The 19,517-nt window shown below is 43.8% G+C and overlaps 1 protein-coding gene across 4 annotated transcripts in view; it reads right to left on the reverse strand.

The window, feature by feature from the left end:
- Ptprg (protein tyrosine phosphatase receptor type G) overlaps positions 1–19,517 on the reverse strand; it is a 682,360-nt gene that overhangs the window by 23,354 nt on the left and 639,489 nt on the right. For all 4 annotated transcript variants that reach the window (XM_021181278.3, XM_021181279.3, XM_029468957.2 and 1 more), the window contains 9 exons: positions 19,334–19,425; positions 11,876–11,972; positions 8,981–9,063; positions 8,657–8,791; positions 7,620–7,754; positions 5,259–5,431; positions 3,739–3,874; positions 2,829–2,975; positions 187–280 (listed from right to left, as the gene is read on the reverse strand). In XM_021181278.3, coding sequence (XP_021036937.1) covers positions 187–280; positions 2,829–2,975; positions 3,739–3,874; positions 5,259–5,431; positions 7,620–7,754; positions 8,657–8,791; positions 8,981–9,063; positions 11,876–11,972; positions 19,334–19,425 — 1,092 coding nt within the window. The remainder of the gene's footprint in view (positions 1–186; positions 281–2,828; positions 2,976–3,738; positions 3,875–5,258; positions 5,432–7,619; positions 7,755–8,656; positions 8,792–8,980; positions 9,064–11,875; positions 11,973–19,333; positions 19,426–19,517) is intronic.

A 19,517-nucleotide genomic window follows, 5' to 3' on the forward strand; every position in this document is an offset into this window, starting at 1 on the left:
TTTTGAGGAAAATCAAAACTGGGTTTCATGTCAGATAGGTCACCTGACTTGCTGGTGTCCAAACCCACCATGTCCATTTGCCTTAAACTGCCTAGGTTGAACTCGGGTAAGTATCGTGTCCTTACACATCACGTACAGTGAGTTTTAGAACTCCTCGCATACTTAGCAGCTAAGCTGACGTCTTACCTGGCACGACAGACGAGTTCCTGTTCTTCTCTTTGTTGCACTCCTTCTGGGCACTGAAGCATTCCACATACTTTGCATTACACTGCGTGATCAGCTGAAAAAGAGCATTGCTTTTTGGCATTGTTCAAAGGCACACCTGCTTGAAACTGCAAGAATGTCAATCACCAGCCAGACTAAAACAATATGAGACTTTTGTACTCCCAAAGAATGCTTGTGCTTTCCATGAAGCCTCCCTCGCTCAGTCGCCTGGCCTGTGTCTGCTGCCAGGCCCTAGGGGTCTGGAATGAAGGCACTGGGTATGTGGCAGTACTGAACACTGGGTTTTTCTGGTGTATGAAGTCTCTGCTGTTGGGAATTTCTCTATGATTCCTCAGTAGCATATATGATTCAGGTCTACATTATACTATCACTTAATCTAATTAAAATCTGCGCATACATCTTGGAGATAAAGACCATAGGCTAATTCTCTGCACATTTCTGTGGACAGCGGATTTTTATCTTACAGCCCTGTAGTGTGATTATTCTTGTTATGAGACACTTTCTTAGTTCTGTTTTGTTTCCAACTCTCTGACAGTTTCTTATAGGACTGGAATATACTTTGGTCATTTTCACTCCAGTGACCCTCTTATAGTCCTCCCGGTGCTGTTGAATCTTTTCTTCTTCACAACAAATTCCCTCTGTGTGTGTGTGTGTGTGTGTGTGTGTGTGTGTGTGTGAGAGAGAGAGAGAGAGAGAGAGAGAGAGAGAGAGAGAGAGAGCTGCTGAGTTTAATTAGAGTTACTCCCATAATCACGAGTGGGAGGTTACTTCCTAGGGTATGTGCGATGTTCCAGAGACTACACCACTGAAGAAAATGTCTGTGGTGTGTGGGCACATGTGTGCATGACATGGTGTGATCAGCTGAAAGGAGAGCAGGGATTCTGTCTGAATAAGATACATAAGAACACTCTCCAGCTGCATTACCACCACTGTCCTGGGCCTTGAAGATTATTTTCAGTTTTGAGTTTCTGCAAATGGCTAGTGCCTTAAAAGACCCAATTGTCTGGTGTTTTCCCAATATTTGAAAAGACTGGTTTGTTTGGTTAATTGTAAAAAAACACAGATTGAGAGTTAATGCCTGGAAGTACCCTGTCTGTCTGTCTGTCTTACACCTATGTATCTATTAACACATATAATTAGATGTTAGGGACTGGAATCAAGTCTAGACATGAAATTTATTTATCGTTCACATATATAGATTAATGTTAATTTCACATATCTTTTGTGCATGAAACAGATGCACAAAATTATGTAGTATGGAAATTCCCTGTATGACATCATGAAATTCCGTGTATGACATCATTCCCTGTATGACATCATTCCCTGTATGGCAATCAGAAATGTTTGGAGTCTAAAGCATTTTGGATATCAGATATTTAATGTAAGGATGTTCTTATTATTCACTGATCCTATTTTTTTGCCTGCATGTAGACAGTTTTTCATTTGTGTCAAGATAGACAAAATGAGATGAATTTGTTCACTTTTCGTTTTCACATTCAAACCTTCCCCAGACTCTAAAATCTTCAAACATAGTGGAAATGTGAAACAGGAAAATTCTGAAAAATTTTGGTACTTAATGTTTTGTAATGACCCATAATCAAAAGAAAGCGGTGCCATCTATTCATTGCCTCGAGTGGTTTCATAGTAGTGAGGGGAGGGCTAGAACTTTGGAATTGGTGCTATGATGGAATTCGGTCAAATGAACTTGTTTCTCCTTTCCTACCGTTTGGTATCATTTATTTGGATGTCTCATGTCCTCAGCTGAGATGCCAAGGAGGATTTCTGAGTCAAGTTTTCCATGAAAAGTTTGACTATGATCATCCTTTCCATTCTGATATGGAGTGAGGAGATTACAGACAGAACACTGCGCTGAACTGAGAGGCTAAGAAAGAGGAAAGCACTCGGTCACTGGTGTTTGAAAGCTCCAGCCAGTGACTTCAACTACACAACCCTTCACTGCCACTGGACTTTCTGTTCTGTTGAAACAAGCAAAGCTTGTCTCTCCTCTGCAGTAACACCCTTTTCTTTCCCAATAGCCTTCTGTGCTGATCTTTCAAAGAAGTGTATTTTGACCACAATATGTACACAGGTGGTCGAGCCCTTCTCTTCCCTCCCTCTTCCTGACAAGTTCTTCCTCTGTAACAGGCTGATCTTGAACTTGTGATCCTTCTAGCTAGGCCTGAATGCTGGGAATGCAGGCATGTGCTACCATTCCCGGATCAAATACCCATCCTCAATAAACGTATTATTGAATGCTTCTGAGCAAGAAAAAAACCAAAGCGACAGACAGCTGACTGAAAGTCTTATGTCCTTGTGGCTAGAGGATACATTGAGATAAAGTCAGCAGCAGCTCAAAAGACAAGAGAGCTCTTGCCACATCTACTTGTATATGAGCGGATCCAGTCAGTGAAAACCTCCCTCTGCATTGCCACATCTACTTGCACACATCATGTACTCTGCATGTACACATGGCCACACCTTGTTTTCACATTACATTTAAGAAGTAAAAACAATACCCCATTTCAGCATCTACACAAATATGACCCAAATTCAGGCCATCTTCTAATTCCTTGTTTTTCTTAAGACACCATTCACGGCAGTACCTTAAACTGCTTTTCCAGTCGTGTCTTTCCTCCTACTCCTGGTATGAGGATGCTGTTAACATAGCTATGCAGCTGACTTGAAGATACTTCAGTTTCCTTCCCGAGAATGGCTTCCAACAAGGCATCATGGATGAAAATGTACTGCTCCTGGAAAGTACACAGTGGTGGGCAGTGAGGGGACCTGCCAGCAGACACGTACCCAGACAGTGAGGGGACCTGCCAGCGGACACGTATCCAGACAGTGAGGGGACCTGCCTGCCAGGGGACATGTACCCAGACAGTGAGGGGACCTGCCAGGGGACACGTATCCAGACAGTGAGGGGACCTGCCTGCCAGGGGACACGTACCCAGACAGTGAGGGGACCTGCCTGCCAGGGGACATGTACCCAGACAGTGAGGGGACCTGCCAGCGGACACGTACCCATTCATAGCGTTGACTTTGGATTAACACTGCTCTGAACAGGGACTGACCTCAAGTGTTTATAGCTAGATGATGACCCCAGGACTCACTTGCTGATCTGTTGTAACTTATTTTGGAGTAGAGACCTGTGCTAAATTTAGCTCTGTGTTTTCCCACCACGGCTAGACCAGGTGGTTCAGTAATAGCACACAGCTACAAACACATGTTCAATAAAGAGCTTAAGAACCAACCTTTCCCACACATTTAAACCTGTGGGAAACACAGCATGCGTAACTCCCTGGCACCTCGAGCATGACTGGTATAGCTGTCGCTGATTCCTAAGTGTCCAGCCTTTAAGACACAGATGGAAAGCTGTGATCTGCAGAAGAGTGTGCCCCTCAGATATCTCAAGTCCAAACCCATATATATATTCCTTCAAGTTCTAAGGGAATGAATCTTTCCCCTCAGTTTGCTTTCATTTTTCTGGGCCATCCTTTGGCTACTTCTTACCTCAGTCTGGACGAGGTAGTTCCGCTGTGTCCTGATATGCTTCAGGAAGCCCAGGACATTAACTGTGCTTTTGTCTTTGATCTGCTGCAGCATGCTGTCTATTACAATGTAGGTGCCTGTCCTGCCCACACCAGCGCTGTAAGAGATGCAAGTACTCAGCCTGACCATGAACCGTGGCATCCCTACCAAAATACAAGCAAATGCTCATGCGCTAAGAAACAGCCGTTCCCAGAGAGCCGACTGGAAAGTCATAGGCTCTTCGTGGGGATAACCTGAACACTTCCCATCGAGACTCGAGAAGAACACAGAATGCTTTTTTACTGTTGGATGACAAATCTGCCACAGCTGCCTTCTTGGCTTTCCCTGCAGCTCAAAGCAAGGCATGAGTCTGGAGGTGTCTTGCAGTAACCACCTTCACAGCAGAAGCAGGCAGCTGAGGCCTGGGCAGGCTGCTCTCTCTTGCCCAGGGTTCTCTGACTCATTCATTAAATCCCTTTTGGTATAACTCTCCCAGCCTGCCTCTGGCTCATGCAACCAAGAAACCAACTAATGGTCTCAGTCGTAGAAAAATCCTACTAAGAGGGGCACGAGAATGGTATGTCCAGAACATTCGGCTTTTTTTTGTTCTTTTTCATAATTCCTGTTTTAAAAGATATCCAAGATCTGACTATCCAATATCACATGGCAAGCTTGTTTTTGCAGAATGTTTCCATGAGGTTCCTCATTTAGCACAGTACCCAGGCTGTTTGACAGACAGATTTCCACTGCTGGTTGCAGAATGGATTAGCAAAAAGGTACAGTTTTCCTAAGGCTTTAAACATAGGCCGTATCTCAACTCTGCAAATGTCTTATTTTGTGAAAACATTATAAGAACAGTCCTGCAAAAGTGCTTAGAAAATGCTAAGTAGCTATGCAATATTAGCTACAGAATAAATAACTTGAACGCTAAAGCAGGGACAAGCCATGAGTGCAATCATAAGTAAAACATAACAAAGGCATTTAAACAACCATCTAGAGTTGTTTCCGTGAGTTCAGAGACAACAGGGACTTTTTCAGGAGTTTTTATAAGAGATGGTTTATGTAGCACATACAGTTAGAAATGAAAAGAACCATTTTATTACTATTATTATTATTAATTATTATCATTTAGAGGATCCCTCAGAAAGTCCATTTAGAGAAAGATTAGAATCTCTGTCATGGAACTCTTGTATATGTTCAAATTTTATTAGGCTCAGCCCACAATTCCCATATTGTAGTAGGGACTTAGTAAGACCATTTCATAAAAACTAGATAGTCAGTCAAACAGATTTTTCCCCCCAAAGCCACAGATTTCTATCTCCTTTTTTTTTTTTCCAGATAAAGTTTTCAGGAGACAGAAGTGAAGTTCTTCATAACTGTACCAAGCTAACCCGATTCTCAGAGAGGACTCGAGCCACGGGAACTTTATCTGTGCTTTGAGCACAGGTCAAGTTCACAAGGCTCAAATCCCCCAGTCATCTCCCTCTGAATTCTGATCCTACCTGCAGTGCACCAACACGGGCCCCATGTCTGGCATCCGGGCTGCAGATGACCTCCTCACAAAGGTCAGGACTGGGAGGGCATACTCAGGGACGCCCATGTCAGGCCACTGTGTGTAATGGTACTGGATCACCGTCCGCTCATTCTGACGACCTTTGGGGTTTCCCTTCTGGCCCTAGAAACGCATAAAAAGGCACCTTGAACCCCTAGGGTTAGCAAAATGGTTAGTAGTACAAAAGTATCAGGAAACAACCTTGGATCGCATTCTTTAAACTACTGCTTGGGGGCTAAATTATTTCCTGTTTGGGATCAACGTACATGTTGTTACATGGTAACATCCACATCTCTCAGAAGAGAAGAATAAAATCATTCCAACAATGAACACTCAACACCTCCAGAGTTTGAAGTCTCTGGAGGTCTCCCTTTCCTGACCTGCTTCCCTCCTGGGCACTATGCTTTCATCCGCTTTGCCATTCTTGTTTCTTCTCCACCACTCCCCTGGAGCACCCGTAGTAGGGTTCCTTACTGCCTGCCATGCCAAGCATTCCACAGGAAGGACTAGAGTCAGGGCCACACCTTGCTCTCTGTCTTTCTCACACACGACTGTTTACAGATTGGTTTCCATTCAGGAGCCAACTTTTTCAGTTTCACTGATGCAACCTATGCATCATTTCACACAGAACAGCTGCTGTGTTCTTTCACTCAAACTACTATCAAAGAAGGGCAACTGGGCCTGTTTGAGTGCTTGAAGGACTCCATGAGCTCTGTGAATTTTAGAATGATTATTGATTTGCCAGAACCATCCCAAAGCTGAACATGACAGAACACGTGGATGCTGATTTAGAATAGTGGGGCTGACTCTAATCACAACTGTATGGAGGAAGGGCTGTTAACCTGAGGGTATAGGGGAGCCTTAGAGCTGAGTAAGTGTGGGGGTCTCCCTTTGGCTACATAAAGACCAAATAGCCCTGCTTCAGACAGCTGCCATACTCCAGGCTGTCATAAATGAGTACACTTTCTCACTAAGCTGCTATTGAGACCCCAAAATATTGCTGTGGTGAATCCTGTCGTGGCAGAGGATTCCATGGGGGCGGAGGGAGTAGGTATAAACACTGAGATAACTTGAAAGCAGCATTTCTACACTGTGAGTCTCAGGATACTACTAGTTTATAAAATACAATGTTATGGTTAAGTCATGTGACAGAACACGAACTCAATCACCATGCTCACGTGTGTTCATGGTCTATTGCATGGAGCAGCCACTTCCCATTCTTACTGAAAAGCAGAATATAAGTTTTCAATAACTGTCTTGTAGGCCAGAAGTCCTTGGGGTACTCTGGGAAACACAGCATTGAAACTTTCAAAAAGCAATTCACAAATAGATGCCACTGTACATGCTGTGTTCTCAATTTAGACAACACTTAGAAAGCCAGGTTCGTGTAGGGGAAAAGCCAGTCAGGCCACCTGACTGGTCTCCTGCACTTTGTCAATACCCTTCACAGGGTGCACTCATATCAGGCGAAATGTTAGGGGGCTGGGTATTTCAGTGGGCAGAGCTCTGGGTTCTACTCCTAGCACTGTATGAACCTGGTATGGTAGTTCACACCTGTAATCCAGTACTCAGGTGGTACAGATGGGAGGACTAACTCACCAATCTTAGATACACAGCCAGTTAGAGGCCAGTCTGAGCTCTATGAGCCCCATCTCAAAAAAAAAATGTTGTGAAAAATGTTTTACAAGCTTGGGTCTGCTCTCAGTGTTCAGTGTGCACCCGGCTCTCCAACTTTGGGTCTGCTCTCAGTGTACAGTATGCACCCTGCTCTCCCAGCGTGCACACACCTCAGTGTGCAGTATGCACCCTGCTCTCCAAGCTTGGGTCTCCTCTCAGTGTGCAGTATGCACCCTGCTCTCCAAGCTTGGGTCTCCTCTCAGTGTGCAGTATGCACCCTGCTCTCCAAGCTTGGGTCTGCTCTCAGTGTGCAGTATGCACCCGGCTCTCCAAGCTTGGGTCTGCTTTCAGTGTGCAGTATGCACCCTGCTCTCCCAGCGTGCACACACCTCAGTGTGCAGTATGCACCCTGCTCTCCAAGCTTGGGTCTGCTCTCAGTGTGCAGTATGCACCCTGCTCTCCAAGCTTGGGTCTGCTCTCAGTGTGCAGTATGCACCCGGCTCTCCAAGCTTGGGTCTGCTCTCAGTGTGCAGTATGCACCCTGCTCTCCAAGCTTGGGTCTGCTCTCAGTGTGCAGTATGCACCCAGCTCTCCAAGCTTGGGTCTCCTCTCAGTGTGCAGTATGCACCCCGGCTCTCCCAGCGCACACACTTCAGTGTGCAGTGTACACCCGGCTCTCCCAGCACGCACACACCTTTTTTACTTTTGTGTTTCTAACTGAAAGACGACGGACAGTGTAGCAGGCATGTACTTTTGTGCTCTTCAGTGTGACAATGATGTTCCCGTACTCCTCAGTGTTCTCCGTTGGCCAATACTGATCACACTTTCTCTGCAGAGGGAAAAGGTAGCGTTTTCACACAGCAGGATCAAGACACAGATATCATTATCTTTAAAAAACCCTAAAGAGGTGCATGGGCTGACGCGCTTAAAGGCTGTGTGGCCTCTGGAGAAGGTCATGATTTGGGATAAGTTTGCAAACATTACCTGAAAAATGGGCTAATGTTTATGATACACATACACACACACACACACACACACAGAGTGGACAGAGAAAAAGAGAGAGAGAGAAAGGGAGCAAAGGAGGGAGGGAGGGAGAGAGGAAGGGAGGGAGAGAGAAAGGAGAGAGAGAGAGAGAGAGAGAGAGAGAGAGAGAGAGAGAGAATATGCACCCACCAAGAAGGAACCCTATACTAAATCTGGCCAGAATGTGTTATAAAACAGTTTTAAGTACTATTTGGGCTGTTTTTGCTAAAGTCTACTTGGGAATCTCTATGTTATACCCGAGGTCACTGCCAACAAAACAGGGATCTCATAGATGTTGAAAATACAGCTCCTTCTGCTACATTCTTCACGATGGTCAGTGAGGTTTCGCCTTGCTTTCCCCTCAGTTTCCTCCTGACACCACATTTCCCAGCATCCCCGTTTGTTGCTGGCTGTATCCTATTCTTCTGTGTTCCTCCTTTGAGTCTGTTTCTCACCTCAGGTCTGAGAGTCTCTAAAAACCTCCACACTAGAGGAAGCATTCACTTGCCTCACTGCATGCCCTAACACAAGCCTGTGTCACCATATTTAATTTGCACTCAGGACTCCTCCGCTCCTTCAGAGAACGCAAACCCATCTGAAGAGAACACATCTGTTTCTTACACCTGCTCGGCTTCCTTCCCTACCCTAAGCAGGTGCTTAGTTCACATTCATTCACAAAATGCTGACAGTGAGGCAAGAGGCTCCTACCCTTCCTTTCTCCACGAGGTTCGTGATCATGATGATGATTCCCGTATTTTGTTCCCAGATCATCCTCCAGAAGTCTTCAAAGGTGGACTTCAAAGGTCCCTGGGTGGCAATGTAGGCTTTCGATTTGTTGTAACCCTTCAAAGAGGACAGAGCATAAAGTGAGATCAACGTTTTAGCACAGCAGATGGGTTAATAATTCAAGTAAACTCAGCACTTGACAGGCTTGATTCTCAGGGACTTTTCTATGTGCTGCTAAAATATACCCAACCACCTCTGCTGCAGTCTCCATTTTCCAAAGCAGGTTTAAGAATGTTTCTGACTTACATCGACATAGTTTGCATTAATGTAGTCGCTGTGCTTAGAGTCCTTTCCTGGTAAAGGTCTTAACTTCACCCTACTGTGATCATCTACAGAGAGGAAAAGACAAAAACAAAAATGTGATTGAAAACAGTAGCAGTTGGTGGCATCCTTAACTCAAGGCGCAAGCTGGTGCCAAGACAAGCAGCTACTAAGGACAACTTCAAAGCCATCCCAACACTGCATGGCTGCTGCTACTCCAGACAGGGCCCAAGGAGTACAAATTGTGGCTTTTACTAGTTTTTATAAAACTGCTAGAAATTCTGCAATCCTCTAAAATTTCATTTTCTATTTTAAAACCAGACTCAAAGGCCTTTAATTATACAGGCCTTCACTCCCTGCTAGTATTATAAATGGGGGGAGGGGGAATAAGAACACAAACATGAATAAGAATGCATAAAGTTAGATGGGTAAGGATTTTGGGGAAAGTTGAGGGAGGGAAACCATATGATCAAAATATACTGTATGAAAAAAAGGTTTAAGTAATGTTTCTGATAAGGTGGATTTCTATGCTGCCCATGTCTGATTCCAGCCGCTTTTCCAGAACCAAAGGCTTGGAAGGAACCCGAGCTTTGCCTATATCATGATTCTGGCACATCCAGGATCTGATTGCAGCGGTTTATGTGGCACTGCTTTGGTGTCCTTTGCTATATAAAGTCATGACCCAAGGGAGAGATGACGGTGACAGACTATGCACAGAATAGGAGTGGCTACAAGAACCCAACTCTCTGAACCTGTGAAGCAGAGATGACGGTCATACTTCCAGCTGGGTATGATGGTGCCACATTTAATCCCAGAACTCACTGAGGGCAGAAACAGGCAGATCTTTGTGAATTCAAAACCAGCCTAGGCAATAGGGCAAGTTCTAAGCTGGACAGGATTACACTGAGGGGCTCTGTCTCAATGAACGACACGATCCCTGTATGAATTATACAAATGATGCATTGATTTCTTTTTTGCCCTGTCTTTGCATGTACTTTCTGGTTGCTGTGCGGGAAGAATGATGTCCGTGTGCCCTTGCTGGACTCATGGTAAGAAGGAGTCTATGGACAAAGGCTCACAGTCAAAGGATGATGAACCCTGTTTGAGTCAGCCAACAAATACTGGTCACTCTCATCCACCCAAAGCCTAGAAGGGAAAGAAACGACTTTTCTTACACCTTCTCACCTCCTCTTTACCCACTCGTATAAACGAAACCAATAGTCCTTACTCAAAAACAACTCGATGTTCTTTTAGAAATCAGGAAAATATAACGATCTCTATTCATACACAGTATGATCCAATATGCAGAAGCTCAAAGGAGTTCATAAGAATTATATTTTAGAATGAATGGGTCTGATAGACCTGTATGAACTAAATCAACATATAAAAATCATCTGTACTTCTTTACACTGAACATTTTCCTTTGCAACAAGAATCCGAGAGAGTGAAGTGAGAGATGGCCCAGAGCACCTCCTGCTCTTGCAGAGGACTGGGGTTCCATTCCAAGTACCCACAAGGCAGGTCACACCTGTCTGTGACTTCAGTTCCAAAAGGATCTCATGCCCTCTTGTGGTCTCTATGGGCACTGCAGTACATGGTACACAGACATCCATGCAGGCAAAATGCCCATGCTCATAAATAAATCTCAGAAAACAAACAAACAGGAATATTTTTCCCAAAGGAAGCAAAAGCTTAGGCAGTGCAAGTTAACCCTCAGTTGAAAGAAACAAGACCTAAGTAAAAAGACATTCACCTTTATAGCCCAAAGACAGCGTTAAAATGCAGTGGTTCTGGGTTAATTCTGCATTAGTACAATCCTTGTCAGAACCCTAGCTCAGTATTATGTAGTAAGAGTCTAGCTGGTGCTAAAGTTCATATGGAAATGCAAAGGGATAAAACAGTGTGAACAGGAGAATCTCAGTTTCCAATTTCAACCTCTGCCACAAAGCTGCCAATGATTATAGCAGTGTGGTGCTGGCAAGAGAACCCACACAGACATCGGAAAACCCAGAGTCCAGGAACAGGAGGAACTTATGACCTTACAGTAAGATGACTGTCAACAACAGTGCCAATCCAGCTCAGTGGAGGAGAATTCTTTACATCTTAAGCCATAGTAAGTTGATACAGAACACATAAAAAAATTAATCCAAATGGATCAAAGACCCAAACAAGAATGCTAAACCCACAAAACTCTAAAGAGCAAAGCACAAAAGTAAACTTGGTATGGTCTTCCTTTCTAAGGTGTGATCTTAAAAACAGCACCAACAATAAAAAACAGGTGAGGATGGATGCTGACAGACTTTTGAAGTTGTTTTAGAGGGCACCATTAAGAAATGGCAAAGAGCCGGGCAGTGATGATGCACGCCTTTAATCGCAGCACTTGGGAGGCAGAGGCAGGCAGATTTCTGAGTTCGAGGCTAGCCTGGTCTACAAAGTGAGTTCCAGGACAGCCAGGGCTATACAGAGAAACCCTGTCTCGAAAAACCAAAACCAAAACCAAAACAAAAAAGAAATGGCAAAGAATGAGCAGAACGTGGGGAACCCCGCCATATATAAAGTTCAATGGTAAAGAGATAAAATTCAGCTAAGAAAATGTGGAAGAGTAAAAGATGAGAACAGAATTTTTCCCAAGAAGATGTACAGATGGTCAGTGAGCACGTAGAAACCTATCGCACTCTCCTGGCCATCCAGGCAGTCGCTAGGGACACACATCCTCTGGCTCTCACTTCATCCCATCACAGGGGCAGGAAATGACCCCACAGTGCATACTCCTCCTGATAAATTAACTTCCAGTTGTCAGCCTTTCTCAGCACTCTGGTTCTATGTGGCTTTTGATACAGGGTGAAGACAGTAGAAGATAATCTAAAGGTTATTACTCACATGCTAAAATGTTGATGTATCTGTTTTTGTGCTTGTTATCCGGATGATTGGAATGCTCTGCAGTGATGTTCATATCAGCTGTACAGCGCTGGACCTCCTGATGAAGAAAAACAAGGTTTTAGACACACTAGAAATCTAGAGGCACTGCCACCGTGCATCCTGCAACATGCCATCAGCATAGGCTACATACATGATAGTAGTTCTCTAAGACCACACTGTGGCTGAAGCATGCTCAGCGACGACTGGCAGGGAACCTAGAGTGTATCTTAATGCACACATTAATCGGTATGTTGAAATGAATGGCCCTAGAGTACTGCCAATCAAATAAGGTACAGCACATTACACAGAGGACAATATTTAACATTGTCATTTTACAGTGACCCAGAGATTCATTACACAATCCTGTAAAACAGAATGTCCTTTATACTGGAAACAACTTTATATATGCATGCCTTCCATGTGTCTTGACTGCATCATAAGGTCATGTGGAGTGACTGGCCTAGTCTGTCTAGGTTTGTCTAAGCACATTTTATGGCACTGGTATTATGGTGAAACCACCTAATGTAGCAGCTCTCATTATCTGGCGTCATCTTACGTGGTATGACTCCCCCCTCCGCTGTGCACACACCTATACGTAGAGATAAAGCTATATAGCATCAGGGTCTACTCAGCCCCTACAGGGCCATTGTTTCCTCCAATTCAATCAGATCTGAGCATTGCTATAACCATAGCAGGTATGGGGATAATGTGAATTTGGCTTCGTTCCCTATTATTTTATCATTCATCCACTTTTGACCTGGTATTTGAGTGGTACAAGACAATATCTCCTTTAGAGTCTGAGATACAAAAGAATCTCTTTTTAAATAAATCATAGTCTATAACAAAAAAAAAAAACTGTTAGCCAAATGTGATCAACAGAGAAGAGGCCTGAGGAAAAAATATGGGAATAAAAATAGAGGAACCAAGGGAGGCTTAAAATAGGATGTGGCAATTCACTGGAGTCTTACAGGATGCACGGGAACTTCCAAGAAGGACAATACAGCAGGATTTGCAACGTGCTTGCAGGCTGCCTGGCCTCATTTCACAGACAGAACTCCACAAGCTAAAAAGTCTGTTTGAAATAACAGTCATGTTTAGCCCAACTAATTCTCTTGACTGGCTCAGTTACAGTTTGCCTTGATTAACTGTGAACTCTAGTTTTAGTCAACTGAACTTTCATTAGAAACAGTGGTGTCAGGAGCAAGACTGCTCCACTACCTTAGTTCCAGATATAAACATCCATTGGCCCAATATGAAGTGGCTGAAAAGCTAAACTCTTGTGCCCTGAATGTGTCCAACACAAAGAGATACAGAGCTAACCAATCAGGAAGTCATTAGCAGTGCGTAGCTGCTGCTAAGACCAGGAACAACGTCACAAGCTCACCAGGAGAATGGTTTATACATGGCAGACGATTTAGTTCCACAAAGCAGCTCCATATAGCATCTATGCAGCTAACAGCATATGCAGCTAACATCTTAGAGAACCACAACATACTTCCTAGGGAGGAGCCCCTTGTCCACGAAGAGCATCTCTGAGCTAAAGTAACAAGGTATAAAGGGTTGTGATCTTTTCAAGGGAGCCATATTATACTGGGGAGCCTATATTCAGTTTTTCATAACTGTACATCTTCCCAGCTGTCCCTGAAGAAAAGACTCCATAGGCATCAGCATGATCCATCTCTTCAGGAGTAAGTGTTTACTGCTTCTCACCTGTTTCCTACCACTACTAAGTGGGATAAATTCTGCTAGCTTCTATTCTATTCTAGTTTAGGACTCAGTTTTATAAACAGTGGTTTAAAGGGCCACAGGGCTGCCTTTGGCTCTTTTCTCTAAAATGAAAAAAAGTATGCGTCCAAGATCACGAGTCTACTATCTCAACACTGGCCAAAACCCAGCAATGCTAATTATACTTGGGAATACTGGGACTTGCTTTTTGGAATTGCTTTAAAAGCTTGAGGGCAGTTTAAGGCAAACCATTTCACAAATGGGTTTGCATCCTGAATAGCATCAATATACCCTGTACACAAACCTCAGAGACAAGTCAACACCCTGTTGCTGCTGGGCAAAAGCCATCCTTTTTGGCAGGTACCCTTTAAAGCTGAGATGGTCAGATATTTCATACTGAGATCTTAGCCTTGAGTTCTTTAGTTTGAGATTCACTGTCTATTGATTTTTCTTCTCTCCCCTGTTCTGTGGCTCTGACTACCCTAGCCATGGGCAGAGCTGGGCCTCTGTTACAACAGACTGCAATTGACTAGGGCTGCATTTATAAAGCACAATTGAGGCAGCCAATCAAATCTTTTTTGTCTTTTAAAACCTCTGGTCTGAGGAGTTGTCTCTACTGCACGTTTCCAATTATGTGAATGACATAAAATAAAGAATCGTAAGTAATCCTAGGTCTGCTTTACTAGACCCCGTGGGTTTGGCTAAGGCCTTCTGATTTTGTTTTATGGATAATAATGTCACCTGTGAGTCCTTGCACTGTGTCCTGGCTGTTTCAGATGCTGATAATATCCTCTGTACCAGAACTGGCATTTCAAAGTCAGTGTGATTTTAATAGGTGCTCCATCCTTTTAAAGTGATCCTGGCCAATGGTGTGTGCATGGGAAATTTACCTATTTAATTAGCACTTTGATGAGAATTTTAAGCTTGTTTGTCTTTGTCTATATAACAAATCTAGAATTCTAAAAGTGGATATTCTGAATATTAACAGATATACATCCACAGGGGTTGGGGGGGCACAAGAGAAAACAGTTGGCTTGAAAGTTAAAACTAAAGTTAATAAGAAGACATGAAAATACTATCATTTGCTACTGGCAGAGTTCTCAGGAGATGTACTGGGCTAAAACTCCTCCTCGGAGTTGTTGGGGGAGAGGCCAGCTAGAGGGCATGGGAAGGCCCGCCAGCCTGTCTTTCTGTGGTACCATCCAAAGAAATACTACCTACATGTCCTTCAGATAACCCAACAAAGAACTCCGGAAGAAAATCCTCTGCACCCGGTATGTTAAGGGGACTGACCTACAGACAGTGCAATGCATTATTAAGTCATGACTAGTCCAGGGCTGTTACAATCCAACAGAAAGCTGGTCCTCAACAGAGGTTTGCCAAGCTGTGCCGTCACCATCTTGTCTTTGGCCATTAAAGCTGACTTTCTTTCAATGCTCTTATCTTCTACCAGCTCCTGTTCTCATCTCAGCCTTAAACCTGTGCTCTTCAGAAAGGTGACACATTTCCCCCACTATCCAAACCCATGGCCTTTGCTCAGAGCCCCTTCCTACCATCCCACAGTTGGCCTGTACAATAAAATTCCTTTCAGGCACAGGGTCATAAAGTTTAAAAAAATCGTTCAACCCCTTTTATAAAAGGATTTACTTAAAGTTACTTCTCTCTCTCTCTCTCTCTCTCTCTCTCTCTCTCTCTCTCTCTTTCTTTTCAAAACAGGGTTTCTCTATGTAGCCTTGGCTGTCCTGGAACTCACTTTGTAGACCAGGCTGGCCTCGAACTCAGAAATCTGCCTGCTTCTGCCTCCCAAGTGCTAGGATTAAAGGCGTGCACCACCACCGCTTGGCTAACAGTTAACTTTTCTTGATAAGGATTGAAAGCACATTTCTTAGCCAGGTGGTGGTGACAAATACCTTTAATCCCAGCACTAGGGAGGCAGAGGTAGGGAGGCCTCTGAGTTTGAGGCCAGCTCGGTCTGCACAGTGAATTCCAGGAGAGCCAGGGCTACACAGAAAACAAAAACAAAAACAAAACAAAAAACCCTGTCTTGAGAGAAACCAAACCAAACTAAGCAAACACACATACGTTTCTTTAACATTCAAGACCGAATACACAGCTCCTCCAGGGTCAGATGCTGCCACCCCTCAGTCCTTGTGCAGCATGACATATCTTTCCAGGGACTTCCCTGTTCCACATCAGCAGCAGTCACTGAAGTCTCCATTCGTGACACAAAACAATGGGGCCACTAGTCCCTCAGCGCATGGGCTCAGGTGGCCAAGATTTGTGTTCGCAATTTAAGATGAACAACCGGTCCACTTTTAGCTCAGCAGTTAATTGGAGCAGAGTCCATCCCCAAAGGATTGTGGCAAGGGCCGTGGTCCTCTGGCCTCATCTCCATGCCCAGCCTTTAAACTTCTGATCCCTCTAACCCCCGTGTATTAGCCAACACTGTACTTTAAGAAGCCTTCTGCTTTGTGATTGTAGGGGCTGGGAAAGAGGTTTCTGATATTAAACAAAACAAAGCAAAACAAAAACAACAAAACAAAACAAAACAAAAAAGCCAAAAAGAAAATCAAGCCACTCTGGGAAAGCCACTCTCCAGGAAGCCCAGTGGACAAGACACACTATGATTTTCACAGGCTAGAGAACCTTTTAGAGATGCAATGGCCCCATCTTTGGAGACTGTTCACAATTTATCTGGAGAAGATGAAACACTGGTTTGCAGCTTCACCTCTAGACAGAGACTCAAAATTATTCAAGTGGACTGTTTCCAACCACCGCCCCCCGCTAGCAATTGCATCCTTAAAATATGACAGTTACTCACTCCATTTTTTTTAACCCCAAGATTCAAAATCCAGCAGAGGCAAGGGGAACTGGCACTGAAATAGCCAGTCAACGCTCACAGGGGCTCTCTAGACGTAACTGGAGAGGCTCAGAAGGGCTAGAGCGGATTGGTTTTAGACCTTTTCATTTTTCCCTGGTCTCCTCCCAGCACCACCAAATGGAACTGTTCTAATTCATCACTGAACCTTGCACACAGACAAGGACTAGTTGATAATCACTTATTTTACCTCGCCTCACTAACTCTGAGCGTGAGGGGGTATTCTCACAAAGATCAGTGATTTGCTACCTGGAGGCTTCTGTTTAGATGCTGAGTAGGCTTTCTGTAAGCCAAAATTGGGGCTAAAAAGGTTGTGTAATGGAAAGATCATGTACTCCTTACCTACACATGCAGGAGAGGCCCCCAAACACGTGTCTTATTTTATTTTTTTCCAAGGCACAGATACACGGCAGTCAAGGACACCCTTGTTTCTCTTTCTTGCCTCCAGCTCATTACAGGACACTACTTTCATGAGTCTGGAAGCTACTGGGGTTCACCAAATGGAGTTTGACAGCAATGGTCTCAACCCCCTGCTGCTGCCATTTCAAAACCTGGCCACCTAATATCTTGCTTTTTGTATGGATAAAGTTTTTCAACTTTATAGTGAGGTCATTGAGAAATGAGATCTAAGAAATGAACAACATAATCCACTGTGCTAAGCAAGCAGTGGCTGTGGATGTCTTCACAGCGGGTGGAAATCTGTGATGAGCTTATACTCCCTGACCATAATAATGGGTTCATTTTAATTACTTATTTATTCTTCCTATTACACAAAACTTCCTTTTTGGCCCTTACACCGTCAGTTACTACCTCTGTTTATAAAATAGCCTTATTCTCTCACATGGCTTGTTACTGCATTTCCCTTTTAGCAAGGTTACTAAAATAGAAATTGCTTTTATTTACAAATCCTTCAAAGCTTTGGTAAATTTAAAAGGTCACAGTATATCGGCCCTATGATTCTCCACTCTCTGTCACTGCCTTACTAGTTTTTCTAGAAGTCTTCTGATTGAAGGAACTCAGCGTTCAGTTTCCCCAGGTGGGGTCAGGAGGTGCTAATGGAAGTATCATGGCTGTGTCTGCTTAGCTTCCCCAGCTCACAGTACTGATGCTAGGTGATTAAACCCTTAACCCAGCATATTAGTGTTTCTAGGATAGAAATAGGGCACAAATAAATGCCCAGGATTTGTTCCCAGGCATGATTTTGATACAGCAAAGCCCATCTTTAAGTCAGATCAAGTATACAGAGGTGTAGCTGATTATTTTGAATAATTAAATGGTGTCAAAACCAGCTGTGATGAATAGCACTGGGGTCTCAAATCATAAATAATTGAGAAAGCGGAGTTGCATTTGATCATCCTGATCAAATTCTGTTCTCTAGAGGATAAATGTTTGTCCTGAATACCATCAACATTGTTAAATGCCTCAATATTGTTGCTCAGCCATCCAGCCAACAGCCAATTGAACTAAATCACTTTAACAGCGCACACATTTGCTGTCCTCATGAATACAAAATGTTTGACTTAAGCCATGTTCTTTGTCATAGAACAGGCACCTTTTGAGGTCAGCATCCAATAGCAGCGTTAGATACTTGACAAGCATCCGTTCATTCCACAAAAGCCAAGTTCTTTCTCTCTACCACCGTTGCTATCACTGTTCCCAATAAAAACCTAAAGCCAAGCCAAAACAACCAACAAAACAAAACCAAAACAGCACAAAACTAATAACAAAGAACCTCAGAGAAAAACTTAATTTAACCTGGGATGTCAATATAATTGCCTTTCTGATGGCCCATGGAGATCCCAAATTTGCATAGAGACAGGGGCTCTGGTCCCATTTTTTTCATTGTTCATGCAAGATAATTGCACCTCAGAGCTGTATGTATCCTTCATGGTCCCCACGTGATGACTTCCCATTCCTTTATTTGAGCCCCATATCCAATTGTGGGAGAAGAGGTGGGGTGAGAAAGGATCTTTACCATCATTTCCATTACACTGTAGAAATGGAAAGAGAAACCCACTCACCCCTACAGCTAGAAGACAGCTGAGCTGCCATAAAAGCCTGCCCTGCTCCACACGGGCCCTGCTGCCAGGGATGCGCTTCAGTGACGAAAAGGGCAGTCTGTTTAATAGCTCCTCATTGACACCCTGTCACTGCTGAACTGGCACGGGACCCAGAGCTGGCAGCGAGGGACCTGCCATCTCTCTACCTTGTTTCCTACACACCAGCTCTTAAAATCAGAAGGCTGTGTTAACCCACATCGCCTCTCCAAGGATTAATACTCACAAAAACAACAACAGTCAATTAATAATTAATCCAGCACTTTCTAGATGTTTATTTTTTAACCTAACAACTTTATAATGTGGGTGACGTTAGCACCATTTTTTTAGGATGAGGAAACTGGAGATCAGAGATGAAGTAATTGGCCCAAGAACTTAGGAAGCTCACTTCTGGCAGAGCCGCCACTTTCTCTGATGCCAAACCTCCTGTCTCTACGATACCATGTACATCCCAGAAATGACATGGAATCAGGGAGCTGGCAGTGTGGCTGTGCTCTTCCTTAGAGTTAAGAAGCAGAGGACCCATCCTCACTGACCATCCTCCACAGACGTGCACATGCAGAGCACTTGAAGCCAACTCCCTCTCTCTGCATCTTCTTGGGGAAATGTTTACAAGAACATCAGTAAGAAGAGAAAGACATCTCCAGTTGGCAGAGTTATTGTCCTGAGAGGCTTAGAATACATGCAGTTCACACTTTCAGAAATTCTTATGAGATAAAAATAAACTTTCTAGAAATTATTTTTCAGTTTGAGACATACCTCAAAATCTTCCGAGAAGCCATGCTGGCTATTGGAATAGAGCTCACCGATGTGTTTACCAAACTGTTTGACAGGAATGGCTTCCATGTCATCTGGAGAAATGAAATGATACCCAGGGTCACACAGAATACACTCATAAAACAAATGGCATTTAGAAAGCAAATGTGACTTAAATATCTGCTGA

The sequence above is a fragment of the Mus caroli genome, unplaced genomic scaffold, assembly GCF_978045245.1.
Source record: "Mus caroli unplaced genomic scaffold, Mus_caroli_1 scaffold_12, whole genome shotgun sequence".
Lineage (NCBI taxonomy): Eukaryota > Metazoa > Chordata > Mammalia > Rodentia > Muridae > Mus > Mus caroli.